General features: G+C 41.6%; 1 protein-coding gene across 13 annotated transcripts in view; it reads right to left on the bottom strand.

The window, feature by feature from the left end:
* Positions 1-14,269, bottom strand: part of RNF138 (ring finger protein 138) — a 39,854-nt gene extending 25,585 nt beyond the window's left edge. For 5 of the 13 annotated variants that reach the window (XR_015153772.1, XM_086372869.1, XM_086372867.1 and 2 more), the window contains exons 1-2: positions 14,067-14,269; positions 13,296-13,479 (exon numbers count right to left, since the gene is read on the bottom strand). Coding sequence is in view for 10 of the 13 variants with exons in the window: in XM_086372869.1 (XP_086228995.1) it covers positions 13,296-13,479; positions 14,067-14,184 (302 nt within the window). In the remaining 3 variants the exon portion in view is untranslated. Of the gene's footprint in view, positions 1-7,838; positions 7,901-13,295; positions 13,480-14,030 lie in introns of those variants that run through there. The other 8 variants (XM_086372868.1, XM_086372866.1, XM_086372863.1 and 5 more) reach the window with 3 other exon arrangements.
* Positions 14,270-14,517: the final 248 nt, after the last annotated feature.

The following is a 14,517-nucleotide window of genomic DNA, read 5'->3' on the forward strand; positions in this document are numbered from 1 at the left end:
CTTCCTTTAAGATGGACTACTTTGATCTCCTTGCAGTCCAAGGGACTCTCAAGAGTCTTCTCCAACACCACAAGTCAAAAGCATCAATTCTTTGGTGCTCGGCTTTCTTTATAGTTCAACTGTCACATCCACACATGCTGCTACTGCTGCTAAGTCACTTCAGTCATGCCCAACTCTGTGCAACCCCATAGACGGCAGCCCACCAGGCTCCCCCGTCCCTGAGATTCTCCAGGCAAGAACACTGGAGTGGGTTGCCATTTCCTTCTCCAATGCATAAAAGTGAAAGTGAAGTCGCTCAGTCGTGTCCGACTCTTAGCAACCCCCTGGACTGCAGACCACCAGGGTCCATCCACACATGGCTACTGGAAAAACCATAGATTTGACTATACAGACCTTTGTCACCTAAGTAATATCTGATTTTTAATATGCTGTGTAGGTTGGTCATAGCTTTTCTTCCAAGGAGCACACATCTTATCATTTCATGGCTGCAGTCACCATCTGCAGTGATTTTGGAGACCAAAAAAATAAAGTCTATCACTGTTTCCATTGTTTCCCCATCTATTTCGCATGAACTGATGGGACTGGATGTCATGATATTAGTTTTTTGAATGTTGAGCTTTAAGCCAACTCTTTTACTCTCCTCCTTCGTTTTCATCAAGAGGTTTTTTAGTTCCTCTTCACTTTCTGCCATAAGGGTGGTGTCATCTGCATATCTGAGGTTATTGATATTTCTCCCAGCAATTTTGATTCCAGCTTGTGCTTCATCCAGCTCGGCATTTCGCATAATGTACTCTGGATATAAGTTAAATAAGCAGGGTAACAATACACAGCCTTGATGTACCCCTTTCCCAATTTGGAATCAGTCTGATGTTCCATGTCTGGTTCTAACTGTTGCTTCTTGACCTGCATATAGATTTCTAAGGAGGCAGGTAAGGTGGTCTGGTATTCCCATCTCTTTCAGAATTTTCCACAGTTTGTTGTGATCCACACAATCAAAAGCTTTGGCATACTCAATAAAGGAGACGTTTTTCTGGAACTCACTTGCTTATTTTATGATCCAACGGATACTGGCAATTTGACCTCTGGTTCCTCTGCCTTTTCTAAATCCAGCTTGAACATCTGACAGTTCATGGTTCATGTATTGTTGAAGCCTGGCTAGGAGAATTTTGAGCATTACTCTGCTAGCGTGTGAGATGAGTACAATTGTGTGTTAGTTTGAACACTCTTTGGCATTGCCTTTCTTTGGGATTGGAATAAAAACTGACCTTTTCCAATCCTGTGGCCACTGCTGAGTTTTCCATATGTGCTGGCATATTGAGTGCAGCACTTTCACAGCATCATCTTTTAGGATTTCAAATAGCTCAACTGGAATTCCATCACCTCCACTAGCTTTGTTCATAGTGATGCTTCCTAAGGCCCACTTGACTTCCTAAGGCCCAGTGAAAACTGGTTCCATTTAAAAGGATGAAAAATTCGAGGTCTGTCAATTCTTCCCAACAATTGTCAGCTCTCATCTACAATTATGTTGGTGGCTGCAAAAAAGTTCGTGATTATTTCTTTTTTCCAACTGAAATGACCTTCTTTCTTATCATGCTATCTGAATTGTACTGTCTGATATTAATATTTCTATACCAGCATTCTTTGGGATAACACACAAATACACTCAGAAAAGTTAGCACTTTTACTCTCTGACTCAGTTCTGGTAAAATTACACATGCATTCCTAGAAATGACTGCACTATGCAAAGTCATCCAGTAAAAATCAAAGAGTTTATGGGAAAAATGGGACTGGGGCAAAACTCAAATGTGAACATCTGAAAGAATACTCTATGTAAAGTTTTAATTTAGTCTGAAAAAAGTACACACTACTCATTACAATAACCATGAAAGAGTATTTTAGCTTTATTTATATTTTATATTCCCTAAGGGAAATGCTGTAAGCAAGTATGAATACAATTTTTATGTACACTATGCTACGGGAAGGGAAAGAATATATGTTCAGATTTGCTTATGTATATGTAAAACTTCTGAAAAGATACCAAAGAAATAGTGATATATACTGGGGAACTGTGGGGCAGAGGTGGATACAACAAGTGACAATAGGAATAAGATTTGGGGAAGTTCTCTGCTGGCCTAGTGGTTGGGATTTCAAGCCTTCATTTCTGTGGCCTGGGTTCAATTCCTGGTCAAGAAACTGAGATCATGCAAACTGTGTGGCTTGGCCTAAAAAACCCTAAGTCAAATCTTAGTAACTATGCACAGCTATCCTTTAAATAGACACTAAAACTACTTCTTAAAGACCGGTAAAAATATATCTTAGAAAGCAAAACTGATTTACAAAGGTGCAAAAACAGCTTAATGAAGGAAAGATAGACTTTTTAATAAATGATGCTAGAGCAACTGGAAATCCATAGACCAAAAAAATAAACTCCACTCAAACTGCCCCTTTATATAAAGTTAATTCAAAACAGATCACAGACTGTAGTAAAGTGGGTTATGGCCATCCAAAGATATAGTCACTTCCTAATTCCCAGGAGAAGATAGTATCACCTTATATTATAAGAGATCTGATTACCATTAAGGCTTGGGGATGAAGAAATTAGCTGAGATTATCCAAGTGGGTCCCAAATGCTACAAGTCTTTGTAAAAGAGGCAGAAGGAGATCTGACACAAACACACAGAAGAAAAGCCATACTGAGATGGAGGCCAAGACTGGAGTGATGTGGCCCCCAGCTTCTCAAGGCCCTGCCAACACCTTGACTTTGGCCAACTCAAATTGATTTCAAACTTCTATCCTACAGAACTGTGAAAAAATTCATTTCTGTTTTAAAGTCACCAAGTTTGTAGTAATTTGTCATAGCAGTCCTAGGAGACCAATTCACAGAGCAAAATGTAAAACATAAACCTTTCAGAAAAAGGTAGAAAATATTTAGAATACAGAGCTAGACAGAGTTCTTAGACTTAATGTTGAAAACACATTTCACAAGAGGAAAAATTGATAAAGTGGACATTATAGAAATCCTAAATGTTTGCTGTGCAAAGACTGTTAAAAAGACAAAAAGAGAATCCAAAGACTGGGGGGAAAAAATTGTAAATCATGTATCTAACAAAGGAGTAGTATCTAGAATACATAAAGAAGTCTCAAAGCTGAAAAGGAAAAAGCAAATAATCTAATTTAAAAACATAGGCAAAAGAAACTGAAGAGACATGATGCTAATTTTACCTGAGAAGATACAGATACTAAACAAGCACATGAAAAGATGTTTAACATCATTAGCCATTAGTAAAATGTAAATTAAAGTCATCAGATATCACTGCACACACTGAAATGGCTTAAATTTTTAAAAATTGACAACATGAAATGCTGGTGAGGATACAAAGAAACTGGATCACTCATACATTGCTGGTGGAAATGTTAAATGGTACAGATACCGTAGGAAATGATCTGGCATTTTCTTAAAAGATAAAACATGCAACCACCATATGATCCACTAATTGTGTTCTTGGGCATTTATCCTAGAGGAATGAAAGTTTATGTTCACACAAAAATCTGTACATGATTATTTATAGCAGCTCTATTTGAAATACTCAAAAACTGACTATTCCAGATTGCCTTCAGTGGATCAATGTTTAATCAAAATGCAGTACATCCATACCATGTATGCATGCATATTCACCAATAAGAGGAAATAATGGTAACACACAAAAACCTGAATCTCTAGAGAATTGTGCTGAGGGGAAAAAAGAAATCCCCAAAAGTTATAAATTGTTTGATTCCATTTATATAACATTACATAACATTCTCTGGTAATAGCTCTATTGAAATATGAGGATGAGATGGCTGGATATGGCATCACCAATGCAATGGACATGAACTTGAGCAAACTTGGGGAGATGATAAAGGATAGGGAGGCCTGGTGTGCTGCAGTCCATGGGGTCACAAAGAGTCAGACACAACCGGGCGACTGAACAACAGCAACTATTGGATAAAACTCACATACCATACACCATTCACCCATTTAAAGCGTACATTTCAGTGAGCTTTTATTTTTTTATTGTATTTTACAGAGTTGCACAATATTTAAGATTCTTGAAATGACAAAATTATGGAAACAGAGAGCATGAGAACATTAGTGCTTGCCAAGGGTGAAGGAGGGACAGAGTGGAATCAAGAGGAAAGTGGGTGTGACTGTACAAGAAATACAGGAAAAATCTTTGTGGTGATGGAAATGTTTTTTATCTTTATCAATGAGATATCCTGGTTTTATTTACAAGACATTATGATTAAGGGAAACTGGGTCAGGGTACACAATTTGTATATTATTTCTTACAACTACATGTGAATCTACAATAATCTCAAAATAAATAACTTATCCATATATTATAATGAATATTCACCTAATAATATGCTTTAAGTACTTACTACATAACAGACACTAGGGACACATCAGGGAACAAAAGTGATGAAAATCCCTACCTTGATGGGACTTACAGCATAGGTACTGGCACCAAGTTTGTGTGTGTGTATATACTATATCTCAAAACAGTTAACAAGTCATATGATACTGTGCTAAAAATTAGCAAAAGTTACTAATGAAAGTGAAAAATCCCCAAAGAATCAAATTAGAAGAATTCAAATATACTAAAGAGATTTTACCAAAAATAGAAAAGGAATACCCTCTAAGAAATACTAAGGTCAACTAAATAAGATAGGCAAATTAATAATGATTCAAAACCATGTATCTGGGAGAATGGCATTAAAACATGCATAATATCACATAAGAAATGAATCGCCAGTCCAGGTTTGATGCAGGATACAGGAAGCTTAGGGCTGGTGCACTGGGATGACCCAGAGGGATGGTATGGGGAGGGAGGTGGGAGGGGGGTTCAGGATGGGGAACATGTGTATACCTGTGGCGGATGCATGCTGCTGTATGGCAAAGCCAATACAATATTGTAAAGTAAAAATAAAAATAAATAAATAAAATTTCTAAAAGTTTAAACAAAAAAACCCATATATCTTAGTAGATTCCAAGTAAGTCTGAAAATGGACAATTTTCTTTAGAAGATTCAACAAACAAAAAAATGGACAGCATTATAACTTAGATAAAAGGAATCAAGTATCTCAAATCTGAATGTATAATAAGATACAGTAATCTACCAAAACAAACAAAAGGCAGGAAAATAATGTAAAATAAGTAATAAATTACAATGGGTTATTACTGAATCAGTCATAGAAATGACCACAAATGTACATAAAGCACATTCTGAACAATAAAATTATAAATTAGGATATAAATATTTAATATGGAAAAATGCATATAGCTTGCTAGCAACTAAAAAAAAACACTTTAAAGTGACTTCTAGACACCATTATGAACTGTATTAAACTAACAAAATACTGGTTTACAAAAAAAGCTGGCAAAATACAGATATACTTTAATAGTATTAATGGCATTGTGTAAGCCCAGGTTTGTAGAAAGCAACATGACATCTATACAAACAGCAGAAACTATTTTTTGAGCATTTAACATGTGCTAGGCAGGGTTCCAGAAACTTTATCTTAACATACATTATCTTAAGTTCTTAATAATAAATAAACGTTTAAAAGTTCCTTTATTTTACAGATAAGGAAACGAAGACTTTACAAAAAATAAGTAAACAGGGCTTCCCTGGTGGTTCAATGGCTAAGACTGAGCTCCCAAGGCAGAGGCCCGGTTCAAGCCCTGGTCAGGGAACTAGATCCCACTTGCCACAACTAACAGTTTGCATGCCACAACAAAAAGATCCCACATGTTGCAATGAGGACCCAGCGCAGCCAAACAAATAAATACCTTTATAAATAAACCTGTAAGAGACTAAGGCAAGGTGTTTCTTTATTGAAAAACAAGGCCCTGAATTTTCCCTCACCCCAAAATACTCTATATACAAACACAGTCCTCCACAAATTAACACCTACATGTCACTTAAACCTCAGCAACAATTTCACTTCCTCAAGAAAGGTCTTTGACTACTGAACCATCCACTCACCAACCCACCTAGATCTGCTCCCCTTCTTATGCTTGCTCTTTCAACCTGTAGGTTTGTAACTACACATTTATCTGAGTGTTTATTTGAACTAAAATGTGTCTCATCAATGCCAATTCTGAGGGCAGGGATCATATCTAACTGTACACCACTGTATGACCAGCACTGTAACACAGAGCTGGGCACGTAGTTGTTGCTCAGCCATAAGTCATGTCTGACTCTTTGTGACCCCATGGACTGCAGCACGCCAGGTTCCTTTGTCCTCCACTATCTCCCAGAGTTTGCTCAAATTCATGTCCATTGAATCAGTTGATACTATGTAACCATCTCATTCTCTGCCACCCACTTCTCCTTTTGCCTTCAATCTAGTAGGCATTGAATGCTAACCTACCTTAACCTAATCCAAAAATTTACTTAACCCAAAATACAATCCACAGTCCTCAAATCAAAACCATGAGCACCTTTCATGTACAAAATACTTCAATATAGCTATAATCATTCTTGTGTGACACAGCTGACAAATTCCCTTGTATTTACCCTCTGACCCAGCAACTCCACTTGTGAGAATTATCTTACAGGAAAAACTCTCACATGTGAAATGGTATTCATACAAGTTTAATCACTGTGGCACTATCTGTAACAGCAAAAAGACTGGAAACAACCTACATGTCCATCAGGTAAGAGATTAGCTAAATAAATAATGATACATCAAAAACAGAATACTAGAACACTCAGTATGTTCCATTGGGGTCAGGAATTTCTGTCTGGTTTGTTGAACCCCTAGAGCCCTAGAATATACAATAGTACTGTCAGCACATCATGGACACTCAGTGTTGGCTGAATGAATTAATGAAAACTCTACAACCAGAAAAAAAAGAGAAAAAAAGAAGACCCTTTATGTACTGATATAGAATAACCTCCGATACACCAAAACATGAAAATAGCAATGTACAAAAGAGTGCATATAGTATGCACTCTGGAAGAATATATAAGGTAACAGTGACTGTGGGAGACAATCATATTATTTCCTTTTGTACCTTTAAAATTGTGAATTACAATATTCTCCATTCACAATAATACCTTCGGTATTAAACATATGGACCAACACACTAGAAATAAGATTCCTTCTTGTTTACAAAAATAATCTAGCTTTTCATGTTAGATGCTATAGGTACTAAATTAAAAATATTTTTATATTTTGATGGGTTTTGAAAACTATAAAATATACATACAAGATTATTACTATCATTCACAAACATTACCTCATTTGGTCCGTGCAATAACACTGAGAAACAGGCTGCTTTTACCCCTGTTTTATGGAGAGGAAAACAGACTAAAAGGAGATAAATCACTTGACCAAGTGATACAGCTAGTAAGCTGTGGGCTCCAAACACAAATCCATTCATATAATTATTCAGTATGTAAAAGTAGACCTGGGTTGCTGCCTTTTAAGAGCTTCCAGTCTAACTGGAGAAAATGGCATCCATCAAATCAACTGACTCCAAAAATATTATGATTATAAACTGTGATGGGTGGTACACAAAGGAAGTTATTCAGGTCTTTTATCTCCATTTTACTGTTTCTGCCTCTGTACCACCATGCACATTTCTTCAGATACAAAACTGCTTATTCCTCATCTCCCTTTCACTAGTCTATCTGAATTTGCTAGACAAAGTTTATTTCAAAACAAACTAGAATGAGACGGAAAAAAGGTACAAGTCAAGATTACTAGAACTATGTTGATATATCAAAGGAGCCTGCATCTTTAGGATAGTGAAACAATTTAAAAGGTTATCTTTAAATTTCTCCTACCTTTAAGCAAATGCCAGATGAATTTTCCATATCCATTCTCCAAACAACAGGTTGATCAGACACTGGAAGAGAAAAGCAACTTTCCCATCCATCAAGCTCCTGCTTCACTATTAATTTTAAATTGTGTATCTTTTCTCTTCCTAGCGTATAATCAAAATCATTTCCCAAAATAACTTAAAACTTTCAAAAATCAGATATTTCAAGGTAGTCTTCAAGACTAAATCAAATCAATCTTCTGTTATATAATTAAATAGCATAGTTTTTTAATGATACCACTTTATAAATATTTTTCAAAAACATTTAGATAAAGTCTCAAAAACTTTAAGAAAAAGATGGCCTAGAGCAGCATTTATTAAATCAGCAAGAAACCATATGAGCCTGGCTTTCAGAATTATAATTAGTATACAGAAAAGAAGAAATTTAAAAATATGTAATACGAGCATGAATGCCCAAACAGGATACCTATAAAGTTGCTCAAATTATAAGAAACATTAAGTGAAAATTCAGGGACTGGATAATCCAAAGCAGGTCAACAAAGAATCATAAACACACACACAAAAATCATACAAATCTGTGCTTAATGAGAAGTGGAAGCTGATCTATATCAGCTCATTTTAAAAGATGCTTCCTGGGACTTCCCTGGTCACCCAGTGGTTAAGACTCTATGCTCCCAGTTTAAGGGAGCACAGGTTGGATTCTTGGCCAGGGAACTAAGGTCCTGCATGCAGCCTGGTGCCACAAAAATAAGTAAATAAAAGATGCTTCTTACATATATGCACCAAAGCAAATGGATTAGACTTCCATTTTTAAGAGTCTGGCAAGGCATTAACTTGTCATATGTAATTTTCACAGTTATAGAGCTTAGATCTAACAGCATACAAAGTTATTTCCTTAACCATTCAAAATAGACAAAGGTTTGGTTCACTACTGTACCGCACAGGGAGCTTAGCTTGGTGCTCTGTGGTGACCTAGATGGGTGGGATAGGTGTATGCGGAGACTGTGGGGGGCGGTGTGGGGAGGAGGGGGGCAGGTTCCAAGAGGGAGAGGAAATGTGTACATACAGTTGCTTTCCCTTTGTTGTACAGCAAAAATCAGTACAACATTGGAAGGCCACTATACCCCAATAAAAAACAAAAAACACCTGAATTCCTACACTAAAAAAAAAAAAAAAAAAAATCACTCAGTAAAAGCCAAAGTTCTTACAATGTTCTGTAAAGCCCTGCTCATAGTACTTAACACTTTCTAACAAACTGTATGACTTATTTGTCATGTTGTCTATTGCCTACCTTCCCAACTAGAATGTAAGTTCAGCAAAGAGAAAAATTTTGTTTTGTTTCTGCCTGGTACATAGTAAGTATTAAATACAGATTTTTGAATGAATGGGGGAAAAAAGGGAGGTTTGGTTCAAAGAGCCTTTGAAGATTACAAAGGATAAAACCAAGAGAGATAAATACTTTACCATTATGCCAGTCTGTACTTTCTGAAACATATCTGCTCAACTTTAATATTGTTAATTCATCTTTGTGTGTTTTTCAAAATATCTGACCACTCTAAGGCATCTGACACTCCTGACTACTTTTTCCTTAAAATTCTTCTTGGTTGCTTGTCACACTCTATCCTCATTTTTCTTCCTATTCTGTCTAATCCTCCTTAGGCTGCACTTTTTCTCAACTCCACATTTAAACATGTGTTCTCCAGCACTTTGTTCCGTCTCAATCTCTGCTATCTTTCAATTTATATACATCCCCCAGTGGCTTCATCCGTAGTCATAGCTTTAGTTCCATGCATTCCAGATCTTTGTACATACACTTAACTACTGGACAATCATCAAATCTTACACAATCTCCTTAAAATGTCAGGAACCTTTTCTCTCCAGTCCCTCTACTGTTACCTTGGTTCAAGTTCTAATCATTTCTCTGACAGAGCAATGATGATCTCTTCACTAATTCCACCAGTACCAAGCTAGACCAGGCTAGTAACTGTAAGTATTCTAAAATTTAAATGTGACCATACTGCTCCCCTGACAAAATTATTCAGTAGATCTTTATGGTTTTCAGCAAGAAATTCAAATTGGCTTACACTATAAATTCCTGCCAACATCTCTAAGCTCCATCTTACTACTCTCATCTTTGGCTCCAACCAAACTTTATAACCTGGAAACAGTCATCTCTGGTAACCCCTCCCCTTGCTGTACACCTAATCAGGGTATTCCCCAACAAACCTTGAATACCAATTCTGACCTAAACTATTACTTCATGCAGGAACTCTCTCCTCTACTCATAGGTTAATTTAGATACCTGCTTTCAAAGCTCACATAAAATTTCCTCAATTCCATACCATTCATATTCAGATACAGATCTTCTCCATTAAACTGTGAACATTCTCCAGAGAAACAGCACTTTGTATTCTCTGTACCTGACACCCAGAAGGCATCCAACAACAGCTGTTTGAAGGAATGTTACTCTTGCGTTAGTCACTCGGTCATGTCTGACTCTTTTGAGACCCCATGGACTGTAGCTTGCCAGGCTCCTCTGTTCATGAATTCTCCAGGCAAGAATACTGGAGTGGGTAGCCACTCCCTTCTCCAGGGGATCTTCCCAACCCAAGGATGGAACCCCGGTCTCCTGCATTGCAGGCGGATTCTTTACCATCTGAGCCACCAGGGGATGAATGAGGATTAAATGGGAATCTATTTTTTTGGTAAAGTTATTCCAGTGATAATGAATCTGCTCCTTTTACCAGAATAGGCAAATCCTTCACTGCCGTTGAAATGGCATAGGGGCTCAAAGCTCTCATCACCTCATCTCTCACTGCTGCTGCTGCTGTGAAGTCACTTCAGTCATGTCTGACTCTGTGTGATCCCACAAACAGCAGCCTACCAGGTTCCCCTGTCCCTGGGATTCTCCAGGCAAGAATACTGGAGTGGATTGCCATTTCCTTCTCCAATGCATGAAAGTGAAAAGTCAAAGTGAAGTCGCTCAGTCGTGTCCGACTCTTAGCGACCTCATGGACTGAAGCCTACCAGGCTCCTCCATCCATGGGATTTTCCAAGCAAGAGTACTGGAGTGGGGTGCCATTGCCTTCTCCGCATCTCTCACTACTCATGAACAAAAAATTCCTTTTGTAGCTAAATATAAATTTGTTTGAGGCCCAGGTTTGTTCTCTGTGAAAGGGGAAGAGCAAATGACATTCTAAACTAGGTTTTTACAATACAATTTTATTTCCCCACTAAACTCCTTCTAATAATACCCTGTTCTACCATTATCACCCTTTCCAAAGAAAATGTTTTCTTCTTCCACCTTAATTTATTGTTTAGTCAGAACCTTAGGGCAACTGTGTATGTGTCTGATGGAGGACAGTGTGGGTAAAGGAGAGGATGGAGGATAAGTAGAACGTGTCCATTTCTCTTACCAAAATCTAGTCCCTATTTTATTTCCACATCCCAGCCCAAAGAAGATGATTTGAGAAAAACCCTCAACAAATCATCTCCACACTCATTTCCACAGCCTTTAGGTCAAGCCAAACTACAGTCTGATTTAACAAAATGTCTCACAGGGAAGTGAACCAGAGCAAACTGCATGGAATTTTGAGGGGAATGGAGAAGGCAATGGCACTCCACTCCAGTACTCTTGCCTGGGAAATCCCATGGACGCAGGAGCCTGGTGGGCTGCAGTCCATGGGGTCGCTAAGAGTTGCACACGACTGAGTGACTTCACTTTGACTTTTCACTTCCATGCATTGGAGAAGGAAATGGCAACCCACTCCAGTGTTCTTGCCTGGAGAATCCCAGGAACGGGGGAGCCTGGTGGGCTGGGGGTCGCACAGAGTGGGACACGACTGAAGCGACAGCAGCAGCAGCAGCAGAGATTACCATGAGCTCCATGAGGTCAGTGACCCAATGGATACTAGAAATGATTCTGTCCAAAAAAGACCTACTGCCTTACTTTGCCCTCCTTCCCTCCCTTTCTTCTATCCACTGCCAGCCCAAGCGCAGGCAAGCAACCAAGTTAAACACTTGTAGATTAAAAGCCAAAAGGCATACACTGTGTCCTAAACATTTCAAGATATTCTTTTAACTACCTGCATTTGTTGCACCAAATAATAAAGGAATAAAGACTGTCATTCATCTCCCATAAGCGGAAAAACTGTAACTGGTGTAACTTCTATCAAGAAAAGTCACATATTCTTGGGCTCATACAAGCACTACAGAAGAGTAAGGAAGACAACAGATTTGGAATCAGAGTGAGAAGAGTGGGTATCAAGAAACAGCTGTAAGGAAATTTGAGACTAACCCCAAATTCAACAACCCATTCTTCACAAAATTATAGAACCCAGTGGAAAGAGAAATCGATTTAGAAAATGGTTCGATTCCTTTCAGCAATTTACAAGCACACAGAACTTTCAAGTCTGGGTGTATTTTTTTCAAAACGAGATTTCCAAGCCTCACCTGCCAGAAATTCTTTTCTAAGTTTGGAATGGAGCCTGGGAATTGGTGTGTCTATTTAAAATGTTCCCCCAGAGACCCCGACCGGCAGTCAGGTTTGTCAGAAGTGCTATATACCTTTACAAGAAGGGCTCCTTCTAATTCTTACTGACATCCTAGCAGCCTCTATTAATTATCGAAGTGCTTCCTTTAAATATGCTAAATCGAACAGCACCAAGCCACCTCAACCAGCCAACCCCTCGCTGTGCTCCATCACCCTCCCTACGGTTACAGCCTTCATTTCAGTTCATTCCTCACAAGGGCGGTCTTTCTCATTTCCATCGTTGTAGCAATCAAGTAATAAGCAGAATGGTAAAACAAAGGGAAACTATCACTTCAATACCCGGAAATCCTGTCAGTTCTAACATATGAGGGAAGCCGATCCATTCTAGAGCATTCCAACCTGCACTGAATTTTGAACCGATTAAAACACTCTCAAGGGTGGTCTGTGAAAAGGGACTGAAAGGCTAAGTTAGATAAGAGCTCTAAATCTGGAACGATGGGCGGCCAAGATCCTGAAAGGAAAAGGGAGACCTGAGAGCCGGGGTGGGGGGTGGGGTCGCGGCGAGCGGGCACCTCAGGCCGGTTTTGACACTCGACACCCCAGCCTTCACTCGGGTTGCTAGGAAACAAAAAAGGCTCCACGTTCTCTACAGTTCCTCCCCGGCCCTCAGCAGAGGGCAGGGGCCTCGAGGAGAGAGGACGCCATGGGGACTGGCCTGGGCACTGCCCCGGGGGCGCGACGACGAGGGAGCCCCGGGGCCAGACGGCTCGGGCTCAGGGGGACGGGCGCAGTGATCGGAGGCAGGGCGGCCCGGCCTCCGATTGACCGGGAATGGGCCCTCAGCGCCGAGCTGCGGAGAGGGGAGGCCGCGGCGGGCTCGGCTCCCACCAGGCTGCGTCCCAGGGTCCAGGGCGGGGTGCGGGGCCTAAAACCAGCCGGCTCCGCGCGGGGGAGGGGGCGTCTACTCACACGTGCTGACAGGCCGCAGTCCGCACGGGCGTTTTGAGCACCTCCTGACAGACGGGGCAGTAGAAATCATCTTCGGTGTAGGACGTGGCCGCGGAGAGCTCCTCGGCCATGGTGGGGGACGAAGGATGAAGGCGATGGCGGCGGCAGCGGCCGGGGTGGCGGTGGCGGCCAGGGGCCCGACTCCCTGCGCGAACCCGAAGGGGGCGGGGAATCGCGTCAGGAAGCTGCTAGCGCCAGGAAGGAGGCGGGGCCCCGGGGGGCGGGGCCCAGGAGGGGCGGGGCCGAGCGCGGAGACTCTACAGCGGCCGCAGTCGCCGGGCTAGGCTCGTGCCCTGGGGCGCTGCTCCCATAGGGGCAGGACTGGAAGGCGGTGCCTAGCGGGAGGCGGTGGCCGAGAGCCCGACGATTGGCTTCACTGTCGCTTCCGCTCGAGCCAGGAGCCTCCCCTCTCACCTGGGAAGGGCGTTCTTAGCCCTTCCCCCGCCCAGGGCCACACCCTCACCTGGCTCCGCAGGGCTCCGCGGCCCCGCCCTCAGCCCTCTGCTGCGCTTCTAGCCTCCCTTTCCCCGGGCTTTTAGGCTCCTTTCTCCACTCGCTCCCCGAAATCCCCCCTCCCACCCGCGCGGCCGTCGGTCTCCGGGCGGCAACCTACCCAGTACCTCGGCTCCCCGCCCCACACCTCCCTGCACCCGCCTCAAGCCCCGCCCCCCGCTCTCAGGTAGCATAGACTCTCACTTAAAAGCCCCAGAGCCCCGAGGCTAGTGAACCCACTTCCCGGGCGAGTGTTCGTAGAGAAGCCCGGCGCCGTAGTCGGGCTTCTTGTCCAGCCGTTGCCGCCTTCGCAGCCGAGGCCGGGAGGGGAGAGGCGGGCGGAATACGTGGTGCACATCGGCCCGAAACGGGGCCGGGCCCGAGGCTCATGGTGCACTGGGATCCCGCCGCCCTCTCCAGCTGCTCTCCCGGGTCATCGCTCTGCCCGAGCGAGCGGGGAGCCTGGGGTGTAGGAGAGGCGGGAATGTGGCCTCCACAGCAACCGGCGCTTGTAGCCCGCAGCAGCTTGTGACATCACCAGCTGGGTGATCACCTTTACCCCAGCCTCCCTCCAGCAAGGATCCCGTCTCTCGGAACTCCTATCAAATATATTGGTGTTTGCAGGAATTTTTCCATTAAAAAAAGAATAGCCTTGCCTAATAGTGTTAAAGAGTTAGTCCTTGTCAGAATG

This window comes from Bos grunniens, chromosome 24 (assembly GCF_055505025.1).
Source record: "Bos grunniens cultivar Pamir isolate PY7600 chromosome 24, Bosgru_T2T1.0, whole genome shotgun sequence".
NCBI classification, from domain to species: domain Eukaryota; kingdom Metazoa; phylum Chordata; class Mammalia; order Artiodactyla; family Bovidae; genus Bos; species Bos grunniens.